We start from the raw sequence: 14,649 nt of genomic DNA, 5'->3' as shown, positions 1-14,649 counted from the left end.
TGAAATCAATGTGAAATCAAACTTTGATGTTTGTAATCTCATTATATTATATTATGAGACTTTAACCTGAATTTCACAGACAGGGTCATGTTTATGCACTTATTGTATTGTTTTCTGAGAGCAATCATGAAGTGTTGTGCATTGACCCATCGTCACTGTTATGAGCTGTATCTTTGTCATTGAACAAAATTTATTATAAGAGAAAGTCAGCAATTTTAGTTAAAGGACATTCTTACTTATACAGTCTATCATTATTACACTATCGTTGTCACATTTTCTCTTCATGTTTTGTCACAGTCGAGTCCAGATGGATAAATCAGACCCCAGCTGTGTGTCCATAAAGAGTGACTGGTCTATGGAGCTTCCACCTCGGTTACAGGAACACAATGATCTTGACTTTGGGTAAATGCTACATCAAACATGTTGACCTTATTCAATCATATTTAAATCATTATTTGTTTTGGAATCAAAATTCGTGTGAGGGTATTGTGAACCACTTTTAATACTATTTAGCTGTGTGTGTGTGTGTGTGTGTGTGTGTGTGTGTGTGCGTGCGCGCGTGCGTGCGTGCGTGTGTAATAAAAAGTCTGGACCTGCAATAGATTTTATTCTAATAACAATTGAGGAAAAAACATTGTATCATTGTAGTTTCTCTTCATATTTTGTCACAGTCCAGTCCAGACTGACTGTGACCCTGCATTGAGATATTAAACGCACCCCAGAGGACAACTGAGATATAGCACCACAAATATGGTTAAAATGCACTGTCTGTAACTGTATTGTCAAAAAATGGCAAGTTTATGTGACCATAACTTTAAAATGCTGCAGTAAATAGGGCTGTTTTTTGGGGTGGTGATAGACAGGGGGACTTAGTGTGAGGCTGCATTGAAATATTAAACGTACCCCAGAGGGCAACTGAGATATAGCAGCTCAAAAATGGTAAATGTGCAATGTCTATTAACTGTATTGTCAAACAATGGCAAGTTTATGGGACCATAACTTTAAAATGCTGCTGTAAATAAGTCTGATGTTTGGCATGGTGATCGACAGGAGCACTGAGTGTGACCCTGCATTGAAATATTAAACGCACCCCAGAGGTCAACTGGGATATAGCACCTCAATTTAGGTTAAAATGCAGTGTTTGTAACTATTGTCAAAAATTCTAAGTTTATAGGACCATAACATTAAAATGCTGCTGTAAATAAGTCTGATGTTTGGCATGGTGATAGACAGGGGCACTGACTGTGACCCTTTAGTCTAATATTATACGCACCCAAGAGGACAACTGAGATATAGCACCTCAAATATGGTTAAAATGCAATGTCCGTACCTGTATTGTCAAAAATGGCAAGTTTATGGGACCATAACTTTAAGATTTTTCATGAGGATAGACAAGAGCACTGAGTGTGACCCTTCAGTGAAAGTTTAAACGCACCGCAAAAATCAGCTCAGATATAGTGCCTAGAACTGAGCTGACTTTGCACTGAGTCTTTAAAATAAATCGAGAGTGCTATGTCATAAGCAATAATTTGTATAATGAATGGACATTAAAAATTGAGTTTTTGTTGTGTCATAACGTCTTGTAAAGTATAAACAGCTACAATAAGTATCAGAACCAGAATCAAAATTAGCTTTATTGGCCAATTGTGCACACATGCACAAGAAATTCATCTTAGTTTCGTACTTACAGACATACAGTAAACTTAAATGGCAAAAAAGCAAAATTTCATGTAAAATTGAAAATTTAAACAAATAATATAGATAAGAAGCAAGTGAGAGAGTTATTTACAGATATCTAACATACAGATATCTTACAGAAGTACTGTCTATAAAACTGCATATAATGTACATTATACAAAATGTATTTACAGAGTTACCCTGTTAAACCCTATGGGATATTGTAATATTCAATATTTTTAAACAGCAAGGTCTGAGGAAATGTGCTACTGTAACTGCTTAAGGTGAAGATGTCTTGTGGGAAAAATTTTCTGGCACAGCAAATTTGAGAATGGTGAGAGGGAGTGATAAGAGCTCTTTAGGAAATCTACTCTCATTTCCACAGTTTGAAGCAGCCAGCCTCACTTCTGTAGTAGATTCATCATTTCTAGAGTCATCTGCAAACATCAAACAAACACACACACACACACACACACACACACACGCAAGCAAGCAAGCACACACGCACCCGTGCGCACACACACACACACACACACACACACACACACACACACACACACTCACTCACAAGCACGCACACACACACACACACACACACACACACACACGCACACACACACACACGCACACACACGCACACACACACAAGCACGCCCCGCGCGCGCTCACACACACACACCCACGCAAACATCACAAAGACATACATATTGGGATCATTCATTAATGCAATACAAAGATGACACGTTTAACAATTTAATTTTACATTAACATATTTAGTGTATCTTTACGTTCTGACACTAAATTTTCTTTCATAACTTTGTTATTCTGTTTATTTTCAAATGTATATTACTCTCAAAGTAACAAAATAAACATAATCACTCAAAACAGCACGAATAAGAGATAATGCGCTACGGTCCCTAAGCTGTGCGTGAAAAAGAAACTGCAAACGCGGAAGGGTCGCGTCTTTTAAGGTGGAACGAAAAGCGTCAATAAGAAGCTGCGAATAAGAAGCTAGATTCAGCCTCGTCTGTATTTTGCGTTCTGAAAATCTGTAAACATCCACAATATCCATCTAAATCAGTAGAAATGTATTTTCTGTTGTAATTGCATCAATAATTAAAGTTATTATAAATGCTGGTAAAGAGAGATGGTCATTTTCCCCCAACTAAATAGGAGGAAGTTTTTATTTCAATTTAAAATAGTCCACTGCTGTTTGTGACTGTAAAAACCCAACTATTTTTTTACTGTGTGTGATTAACTGTTTACTACATAAAATTATCCTACATTATGTAAAGAACATTCTGTGAAAACATATAACCTTGATTTCTTAAATATTTAGTGTCAAAGATTGAAATCAATGTGAAATCAAACTTTGATGTTTGTAATCTCATTATATTATATTATGAGACTTTAACCTGAATTTCACAGACAGGGTCATGTTTATGCACTTATTGTATTGTTTTCTGAGAGCAATCATGAAGTGTTGTGCATTGACCCATCGTCACTGTTATGAGCTGTATCTTTGTCATTGAACAAAATTTATTATAAGAGAAAGTCAGCAATTTTAGTTAAAGGACATTCTTACTTATACAGTCTATCATTATTACACTATCGTTGTCACATTTTCTCTTCATGTTTTGTCACAGTCGAGTCCAGATGGATAAATCAGACCCCAGCTGTGTGTCCATAAAGAGTGACTGGTCTATGGAGCTTCCACCTCGGTTACAGGAACACAATGATCTTGACTTTGGGTAAATGCTACATCAAACATGTTGACCTTATTCAATCATATTTAAATCATTATTTGTTTTGGAATCAAAATTCGTGTGAGGGTATTGTGAACCACTTTTAATACTATTTAGCTGTGTGTGTGTGTGTGTGTGTGTGTGTGTGTGTGTGTGTGTGTGTGTGTGTGTGTGTGTGTGTGTGTGTGTGTGTGTGTGTGTGTGTGCGTGCGCGCGTGCGTGCGTGCGTGCGTGCGTAATAAAAAGTCTGGACCTGCAATAGATTTTATTCTAATAACAATTGAGGAAAAAGCATTGTATCATTGTAGTTTTTCTTCATGTTTTGTCACAGTCCAGTCCAGATGGACAGATCAGACCCCAGCTGTGTGTCCATGAAGAGTGACCGGTCTATGGAGCTTCCACCTCGGTTACAGGAACACAATGATCTTGACTTTGGGTAAATGATACACCAAACATGTTAACCTTATTCAATAATTTTTTTTAAAGAGTAATCATTTGTCCTGGAACCACAACTAATGTTTGTTGGGGTTTTGTGTATTATACATGTTTACACAAATATAAAATTGTTTTAAGAGAATTCATTTGAAAGAATAATAATGACATTTAAATATTTCAGTCAGTTATCACTTTCTGATTTTTTTCTTGAATGTTTTCAGGAGTCTCAACAAACTTCAAATATTAGAGTCACCAGAACCCATCTGTGTGTCCATGAACAGTGACCAGTCATTGAATCTTCCACCTATTCAGGAGAAAGGTTCAGATTTTAGGTACAGTAAAGTGAATTACATCAAGACTGTTGTTGGTCAATGAATATATAAACATCAAAATAAAGAACCAAGCCTCTGCTTAAAAAGTAAATAAACCTTTTCTGTCTTCATGCGAAAAATGGGAGTGCATTTTTAAGCAAAATACATATACTAAAATAAATAAACTGTGTAACAATTCCCAGTGTAATGTATGGTTATGGTGAAGGGCTGCCCCCTTGTGGTTGAATGCACTACATTATAGTTGATTAAGGAACCACCTGATCAGTTCAGTAAAAAGTAATGTTGTTGCTGCATCGAGACAGGGGTAGCTGCAGCTTGGAGCAATGGGCGTGGCAGGAGGTAGGGGCGTGGCAGGAGGTAGGGGCGTTGTAAGAGGTTTCTCATTGGTCAAAGGAGCTTCCTCCTGGCAACTGCGTTGGCCAATCAGCCGTAACCATAGTTATACGTCATTTCCTTTAGCTAAAAAGAAATCGTAATTTTCTTTTGAAGGAAAGAAGAAGATGGATATAATACATGTGCGATATAATTTGATGGTCTCTTTGCTTGACGTCTTTTCAGCTTCGGGGATTATTTAATTGTTGTTGACAGATACATGTTACAGTGAGAAAAATTAATGCATTTGCATCGAAGACATCCGAGTCGGCGATTTATGTCGATGTCCCTTCTGTGCTCTCAGTGTTGTTAGACCTTGTGAATATCGCAAGATACAAAGCCATTTGCAAAGCAACAGATTTCGCGCGGTACGCCATGAAGGGGGTCACTGTGCGTTAAGATAAAGAGTTTGATGGCTTCTGTTCGAAGGAATGAGTTTTGAACACAAGCCTTTGATGACAACTTCAATTGTCGTTTCAAAAAAATATTGTAAAAATGACTGAATAAATGTTTTTTGGATAAAATGGTGTTTGTTTTGCTTAATTGATTAATGTCACTTAAAAGAAGTTTATTAAACCGTTTTTACTTCATTTAATAATTATATGGTGAGTGATTGATCAAACACGTATATGCCTTTATACAGCCAAAACATTTGCTGTACCAATTTTATAAAAATAACATTACTTTTAGAGACATTTTTATCTTTAAAATAATAATTTGTTTTTTAATGATTTTTTATTTTATTATTTAGTTCAAATACAGAAATTTCAAGTATAATGCAATAAAAAATGATGAATACAAAGCATTGTAAATACAGCTCAAAATGTGTAAATCGGAGAATAACAAGTATAACATGAAAAATACAAATGAATACAAAAATAAAAGTTTATGAATCAAAGTAGTTATAGATATTTTCAAAAACTTTTTGTTTTGTGATCTCATGTTTGAAAGGGTTTCCAAGTATACTGCGAGGTCTTATAAAAGTTAATATAGGAGGGTTTCTTTTATTTGTGTATTATGCATATAAGACGTCGACAAAATAATTTAATTATATAATTATTTCCAGAAAAATATGGGTTTTGGAAACAAAGTAAAATGTCGTTCTAAATTCTAATACTGGGAATTTCTATTTTAGGAATACCTATTTTGAAGTCAGTTCAAAATGAAATAGAAAAGGGACAATACAAAAATAAATGTTTAATATCTTTAAGTGATGTTTTACAAAAAGTGCATTTATCACAAACATTATGAATGTTTTTAATGATTGATCCTGAAAAAGTTGCGGTGGTGATGACGTCATGTAACCCGCGTTATACAGAAGGTGTCGAAGGTAACGTACTTTTGAATGTATTCTCAATATCATTATTGTTATTTTTACAGTGAAAGAAATGTATTTTGTATAGTGTTATATATGCAGCTAAATATTGTGCTATATGAAGAGTTGCCATTAGGGGGCAACAGTGTTCTATATTAGAGTGAGTTCTGTACTGAATAAAGCAGTAAAAGAATTGAGTGAATCAGCAAACAGCGTGTGAGTGTTGCTCTGTGTGTTACGATAAAATTGTTTATATACATACATCAGCAAGCAACATAATATATAGTGATTAAGTTTATGGCTCGCTTTTATGCGGATAAGGAAGCTTTTCGCGTCCAATTGAAAAGACCTTACGGCACGCCCCATTCCTCGTGGCACGCCCCATTTCTTTCCGACCTCTTGCCACGCCCATTGCTCCAGCCTGCAGTTACCTCTACTTGGCTGCATCACGCGTCTCGGTGTGGTTCTTGAGTGTGCTTGCTACATACACAACAAAATTGGCGACGAGGATTTTAACGACACCTACTTAAAGAGACAACGAGCACTGAAAAGGAGTGGAAAGGAAATTCTCAATAAGAACGTGTAAGTTCAATGTGCCAAAACGATTTCAGAATCTAACAAAAATGTCGATGATTGTATCTATCGCCACGTTTGACGGCAATATTGAGTATTGGGGAACATATGTTGAAAGAGTGGAACTGTATTGTAATGCTAATGCAGTTGCAGATGAAAAAAAAGTGGCTGTTTTGCTGAGTGTTATGGGTGCAAAAACGTACGGATTGCTTCGTAGCCTGTTAACCCCTGAAAAACCAGCGGATAAAACTTTCAAAGAAATCGTGGACATTTTACATGAACATTTGAACCCCAAACCCCTAGTAATTGCAGAAAGGTTTAGATATCATAATCAAAATCAAGCCAAGGGAGAAAGTATTCCCGAATATATGGCAGAACTGCGTAGATTGTCTGAGCATTGTCAGTTTGGGGCTGGATTGGCAGACGCACTGAGAGACAGACTCGTATGTGGAATGCATAATGAGAGCACACAAAAAAGATTGCTGACAGAAAAGGACCTGACATTAGAACGTGCATTGAACATTGCAGTATCAATGGAGACAGCAGCAAAAGATGCATTAGAATTGCAGCAAAAAGCAATAGAATGTGGAGCAAATAAAATGTCACTGAAACCAGAGAAAAAGCAAAAATGTCATCGTTGTGGGAAAATGTCTCATGATGAAAATGATTGTTGGTTCAAGGATAAGGAGTGCAGAAAGTGTCATAAAAAGGGGCACATTGAGAGAGTTTGTAAAACAGTCAAATGGAAGATGCACAAAGACAAAACCCATAAAGTGAAACGTAAAGCCACTAATGTGCATAAGGTGACTGAAAATGAAACAAATACAAGCTCAGATACTGATGACCTGTCCTGTCTTGAACTATACAAAATTAACGATGCAGATCGTAAAGTCATTTGGCTCACTCCAGAAGTGTCAGGAGTTAAACTTAAAATGGAGTTAGATACTGGATCTGCTTTATCTGTTATCTCCACAACTGATTACAAGCGATTGTTCCCAGAAATACCGCTCCAACAGACATCAGTGATATTAAAGACATATACTGGTGAAAAAGTGTCTCCAAAAGGGAAACTAAAAGTAAATGTAAAGTACAACGAGATCATGCAGCAGTTGGATCTGTACGTCCTGGAGAATGGGGGTCCAGCATTATTTGGACGTGAATGGTTGAGGAAAATACCATTAGACTGGCATACCATAAAAAGCTTGAACATGCCATCTCAAGTCACTAACAAAGACACACAAATCACTCTTGCTCAGATTCTTAAAAATGCTGCACCAGTGTTTCAGAAAGGGATTGGAACGCTTAAAGGCATAAAAGCAAGGCTTGAACTGAAAGCGGACACTTCTCCCAAATTCCTAAAAGCTCGTCCACTACCCTATGCACTTCGTCCGAAGGTGGAGACAGAGCTTGACAACTTGGAGAAAACGGGCATCTTAAGAAAGGTGGAGAGGAGTGAGTGGGCAACACCCATAGTCCCAGTGATAAAAAAAGACAAGACAGAGAGTGTGCGAATTTGTGGGGACTTTAAAGTAACTGTCAATCCTGTTCTTCACACAGTACAGTATCCCCTGCCACGCATCGAAGATATATTTGCATCTCTGTCTGGTGGAGAATGCTTCACAAAAATTGACCTTGCTCAAGCCTACCTCCAAATGGAGATGGAGGACAATTCTAAGGAATTGGTGACCATTAACACACATAAAGGGCTCTACCAGTACAACCGTCTTGTTTTTGGAATTGCAACAGCCCCAGCTTTGTGGCAGAAGGCAATGGACCAAGTGTTACAGGATATTCCAGGAACACAGTGTTACCTGGACGATATCATTGTGACAGGTAAAGACGACACAGAACACCTACATAATCTACAACAGGTGCTGTTGCGACTCAGTGAATATGGACTAAGAGCAAATAAAGAAAAATGTGAGTTCTTCAAAAAAACAGATCTCTTACTGCGGCCATGTGATCGACAAAGATGCTCTCCACAAGTCACAGGATAAAATTGAAGCTGTGTTAAATGCACCACGGCCGCAAAATGTGTCTCAACTCCGATCATATCTAGGACTTGTGAACTACTACTACAAGTTCCTTCCGAACATTTCTACTGTGCTACATCCTTTAAATGCATTGTTACAGACAAAAACACAGTGGAATTGGACAGATGGTTGCACGCAAGCTTTTGAAGAGACAAAAAGACTCATAACCTCTGATGTAGTGCTTGCACACTTCAACCCATCTATGCCTATCAAACTTGCATGTGATGCATCACCATATGGAATTGGAGCTGTGCTGTCACATAAGTTACCAGATGGCACAGAAAAACCTATAGCCTTCGCATCCAGATCATTAACAGTAGCAGAACGTAATTATGCACAAATAGACAGAGAAGCACTCAGCCTTGTCTGGGGTGTAAAAAAATTCCACCATTACCTCTATGGTCAAAAATTCACACTGGTCACAGACCATCAGCCCCTGGTCTCAATCTTCAACTGTAGGAAGGGTGTGTCAGCGATGACTTCAGCACGGCTGCAGCGATGGTCACTTTTCTTAGGTCCTCACCAATATGACATTGAGTACAAAAGCACCAAACTACACAGTAATGCTGACGGCTTGTCACGCCTACCACTAAAGATGACAGAGAGGTCAGACACTGTGGATCCAGCTGATGTATTCCATACTACAATTGTGAGCCAGCTACCTGTAACAAATGCACAGATTCAGAAAGAGACCTGCAATGACCCAACACTGTCTAAGATCTTTGAAATCACTGTCAGAGGATGGCCAACACACGGAAACTCACTCTATCCAGCATTTTCATCGAGGAGAGACCAGCTATCTGTGTGCCAAGGAACCTTAATGTGTGGGTTACGAGTTGTGATTCCATCCAAATTGCGGAGCAAAATGCTAGACACTCTGCATGAGGGACATTTCGTCCCCTTGGAATTATAAGGTTCTATCTAACATTTTTGTCAAAATTGAGTTATTCACATTCTTACTCTGTGACAATTTATTTACATTATGTGATGTTTTATTTTAAGTTTTGTACATTTTGGGACGTTTTATTAAAGAAATAAAAAGGTTCTATCTACAAAATCGAACTCTAACTTGGCTCTATAAGGTTCTATCTGAGTGAGCTAATCAGCACTTCGAATGCACAGAAGGGGACCAATCAGGATCAACTTTATGGGGTGGTTTCTCAGACAGAGATTAGTTTAAGCCAGAACTAGAACTTAGTTTCATTAGAAAATATTTAACAAACATGTCTTACTAAAAGTATTACTTGTGTGCATTTTGAGGCTAAACAAAGGGCACTGATGTATTTTAAGATATTTCAGTGCAAGTTGTTTTCAGTTTGGACAGCTCTTACATTTATTTTATTCTAGGACTAGTCTAATCCCTGTCTGTAAAACTGTCCCTATATGTGGCGTTGCCGGCTTTGTCCTTGACGACAGGAAAAATCACAGAAACACAATATCTGTGAGGATTATGGCACGCGAAGCAAAGTTTTTAAGAAACCTTAAGATCGACAGCCCGAATTTTAGGCAAGTTCACCCTACTGTAAAATCCAGCTTAAGCTGGTGAGATGGTTTTAGCTGGTCTCCTAGCTTGGTTTTTGCTGGTATTGCTGGTATAGCAAGCTGGTCTAGCTGTGTTTTGGTCACTTTTTAAGCTGGTCTAGCTGTGTTTTGGTCATTTTTAAGCTGGTCTGGCTGTGTTTTGGTCACTTTTTAAGCTGGTCTAGCTGTGTTTTGGTCACTTTTTAAGCTGATCTAGCTGTGTTTTGGTCACTTTTTAAGCTGGTCTAGCTGGACTTATCTGGTCATGCTGGGAGACCAGCTGACCCGCCAGCTTGACCAGCTTTGCCAGGCTGGTTGGACCAGCTTACACCAGCTACTGCCACCTTAAACCAGCTACCAGCTTATGCTGGTCTTTGCTGGATTTTTCATTAGGGGCAGTCTTTTTTTAGGTCTTGCTGAGGAGATTGTTTTCATAGTTAGACACCACACTAGCCAGCAGTGGTAGCTTCTTAGTTCCTGATATTAAGAGGCAAGCACAAACTAACCTATCCTACCCAAAAAAATTGTGTTTACAGTAGGTTATGATTGTTATGTCAAAATGTAAACATGTGAAAGATTGTTAAAGCAGTTACCTCAGTATTAAAATGATTTCAGAATGATTGTAGCCTGTAGCTGCTCAATCCTACTGAAAAATCCAGCAAAGACCAGCATAAGCTGGTAGCTGGTTTTAGCTGGTTTAAGGTGGCAGTAGCTAAGTCCAGCTAGACCAGCTTAAAAAGTGACCAAAACACAGCTAGACCAGCTTACTACACCAGCAATACCTGCTAAAACCAAGCTGGGAGACCTGCTAAAACCAAGTTTTGAGACCAGCTCAAACCATCACCAGCTTATGCTGGTCTTAGCTGGATTTTTCAGTAGAGAATGGTATAACATGCTAAAACAAAATTGTCTATTTTGTAATGATCCCGACATATACAGGAGGATGGTAGAGAAACTGAGGCAGAAGAGGGAAGAAGCAATGTTGTAAAAGAGCAAAATCAGACTTTTAGAGATAAAAGTGCTAAAAATAAAAATATTAAATGTCATAGAAAGGATTAAAATGTTACTTTCTAACACATGTTAAAAAATTGTAACAACATTAATTTTATATTTAATGTTTAAATAATGTTTTGGCAGATAGAACCTTATAATTCTAAGCGAAAAGTGTTGTTTTAGAATTAGAAGGTTCTATCTGCATTTGACCCCTTCCAAAAATCCACATTTAGAAATTTGAGAGGATTTTGATATTGTATATTTAGAATGCATTTAGGGTCCCTGTTATTTTCATGTTTGAAATAAACTTCTTCCCCATGTAAGTTTTCCTATATGTAATGCAAAAACTTTGAAGCTCAATATCTCAAAACTGCTCAGAACGCAGATAGAACCTTATAATTCCAAGGGGACGATTTGGGAACTGTAAAAATGAAAAACCTGGCACGCAGTTATATGTGGTGGCCAGGGATTGACAAACAGATCGAGGATTTGACAAAGGCTTGCCCTGGATGTGAAAAGGTTCAAAACTCACCACCGCTAGCTCTTCTTCATCCCTGGGACTGGCCTTCAACACCATGGCAAAGAGTACACATCGATTTCGCCGGGCCTTTCAAAGACTCCATGTTTCTAATTGCCGTGGATGCACACTCTAAGTGGCCCGAAGTTCTTCCAATGAAAACAACCACATCAGAAAAGACTGTTTCTGTACTGAGAACAATATTTGCTAGGAACGGGTTGCCTGAGCAGATATGCACTGACAATGGACGACAGTTCGTGTCAGATGAGTTTCAAAAATTCATGAAGCAGAACGGCATCAAACACATCACATCCGCGCCATACCACCCTGCCACAAACGGCTTGGCTGAAAGATTCGTACAGACCTTTAAAAAGGCGATGAAAGCGATGGATAATGACATTATCCCTCTACAACACAAGATAGACAACTTTTTATTCATGTACAGAAGTGCAGTTCACACCACCACTGGTCAAACTCCTGCAATGATGTTCCTCAAGAGGAACTTGCGCTCTCACTTGGACCTAATCAAACCTAATGTAAGGAGATATGTTGAAAACAAACAATTTGCACACATGAATGACAGGCCTGCAAGTACCTTCCAGGTGGGCCAAGATGTCTTAGCACGAGATTACAGGACGGAGAAGTGGAAACCAGGTACAATTACCACTAGAACGGGTCCCTTATCATACACAGTGAAGGTCGGTGACAACACCTGGAGACGTCATGCAGAGCAGTTAGTGGACTGTCAAGTGAAATCTGCTATTGCTCCTCTTTCTGATTCTAATAAAGAGGATGATGCTGTTGACATTGTTACTTCTGCTTCAGTTGAAGTGAATAGCGCTGACCAGCATGACGACACGTCTGAGGTGACAAATTCAGTTGTGTCTGAATCACAGTTAAGTTCACAGAGACGCTACCCTGAAAGATGCAGGAAACCTCCACAGAGACTTGATTTGTAGTAAAAAAAATATATATATATTTTGAACCGCATGTTTGTGAATGTTATATATATATATATATATATATATATATATATATATATATATATATATATATATATATAAATGTTGGTAAACACTGTTATGCTGAAAGCATATACTTGTGCATTACATGTTCTTAGTATGTTTAATCTAAGAAGGGAGGAATTGTAATGTATGGTTATGGTGAAGGGCTGCCCCCTTGTGGTTGAATGCACTATATTATAGTTGATTAAGGAACCACCTGTTCAGTTCAGTAAAAAGTAATGTTGTTGCTGCATCACACGTCTCGGTGTGGTTCTTGAGTGTGCTTGCTACATACACAACACCCAGAATGTAAGGGGACACAACAACTTTAGTACAACAACAAGGTCACCCTTCGCAAACCCTTACGTGCACCCTTTGGGTTAGGCTGATACATTTCACGGAATTTCGACACGAGTTGATCCAAGACAGGCTGGACTTTGTATAGCCTGTCAGTGTCATTGGCTGACCTCGCTGTATTATCACTGAAGTGCATGAGATAACTCGTCAATGCCAGCAAAAGAGTTAATAGCAGCATTAAAATATTTATCTATGAAATTATTCAAAGAACCTGATAAAACCTGATAAAGTGCATTAAAGGCGCAAAAGAGGATGTTTTTCGCAGACTGAGAATCCAAAAACGGTTACTGAGTTTTTTAAATGAGCGCATGCGTAAGAACAGCCTCCCTCCTTCACAGCTCATTTCTAGGGAACGCCTTCCAAAACTCGTGCACGAATATTTGAACGAGTGTTTGTTTACCACCGGCATGCTGTGTCGCGTCAGTGGATTCATATGTGAAATGATATGATAATATGATATGATAATATGATATGATAATAAACACATAAGACGTTAAAACGTTAGATCAGTGAGACGCTAACTTACATTTCAACTAGCATGTAGCAGACTGGTCACTGCCTTACAACTACAGTACAATAACAACATCAATATACCTGAATAACAGTACAACAATAATTATTCCACAAAGAAAGAATAATCACTGTTACCTGTTGAGAAGATTTTTTGTGAACTGCGCGTCTGTCTTGACACCTCTCTGTTCCTTCATTGCTCTCCAGCGTTGAAATGTTTCTCCATTAACGACTCTGGTTACATTAAGTTACGTTCTTCTGACAATTTTCTCCTATTCCCAGCGGCTTTAAAAAGTCTTTCTTTTGCGTCCTACTTCGGGTTTTTTCTCTTCCATGGTGCAAATTCGAGGAGGAAAGCAGGATCAACAATGAAAACAAACCGAAACTTAAGACGGAGTTTCATGCGATATGCGCATACGTCGCCTGTGTAAAGTTACTGGTGCGCGCACGTATCTCACAAGGATCGTAATGGCAGTGATTGACAAGCCAGAGGGCCAGTGATGATTGCGATGACCGCAAGAGCAATTGGCTGATGTTTTTAAGGCCCTATCTTGTGCACAGATGACGTATATTAATATTATTACTTTCAATGCACCTAATAAATAGTCTTTTATCATTTAGTAAAGACAGTTTCAAGTAATATTGCAAAAATGTATAAAACAAACATCCTCTTTTGCACCTTAAAATATATAAAGAAAAGAAATAAAGAAAAACCAAATGTGTAACATATAGTCTAGTAGTTTGGAGGCCTAAAATGTCATAAAGAATAGAATACAACTTTATTGTCCAGCCAAGGCTGGAAAATTGTCTTTGGTCTCACCAGACCTATAAAACATCAAGATACAAAGATTAACATACAGTATAACAACATACCATCATCAATCACATCGGTGCCATACATACATCTCTCCGCCCATCTTATCCCGTTACTGCAGTTGTATACCTACACTCAGTGTACAATATACTTCCTCTCCTGTAACAAACATTCCAGTTAATGTGGTTTATTCATTATATTAATTGCACTGGGTATAAAAGATCGCTTATATATGTTCCTGTTTGCCAAAGGCACCCTGTAACGTCGTCCTGAAGGAAGGAGCTCGAACTCATTGTGGAGGGGGTGTTTGTTGTCACCAATGATGCTCATGGCCTTTCTATTTAAGGCTGTACTATAAAGGACATCAAGTGACTTTTGTTGCCGGCCTATTATCTTTCCTGCTGTTTTGACTATCCTACCTAACTTATTTTTATTTGTAAGTGTTAAGTAA

General features: G+C 38.1%; 1 protein-coding gene across 6 annotated transcripts in view; it reads left to right on the top strand.

Moving 5' to 3' along the window:
* Positions 1 to 14,649, top strand: part of LOC129444012 (NACHT, LRR and PYD domains-containing protein 3) — a 34,451-nt gene that overhangs the window by 9,630 nt on the left and 10,172 nt on the right. For 3 of the 6 annotated variants that reach the window (XM_073860279.1, XM_073860283.1, XM_073860277.1), the window contains exons 3-4: positions 3,754 to 3,858; positions 4,079 to 4,189. In XM_073860279.1, coding sequence (XP_073716380.1) covers positions 3,764 to 3,858; positions 4,079 to 4,189 — 206 coding nt within the window. In that variant the 5' untranslated portion in view covers positions 3,754 to 3,763. Of the gene's footprint in view, positions 1 to 3,327; positions 3,429 to 3,753; positions 3,859 to 4,078; positions 4,190 to 14,649 lie in introns of those variants that run through there. The other 3 variants (XM_073860271.1, XM_073860287.1, XM_073860289.1) reach the window with 3 other exon arrangements.

This window comes from Misgurnus anguillicaudatus, chromosome 3 (assembly GCF_027580225.2).
Source record: "Misgurnus anguillicaudatus chromosome 3, ASM2758022v2, whole genome shotgun sequence".
In the NCBI taxonomy this organism is placed as follows: Eukaryota; Metazoa; Chordata; class Actinopteri; order Cypriniformes; family Cobitidae; genus Misgurnus; species Misgurnus anguillicaudatus.
The sequence above is the reverse complement of the archived record's forward strand: the minus strand, read 5'-3'. Positions and strand labels throughout refer to the sequence as shown.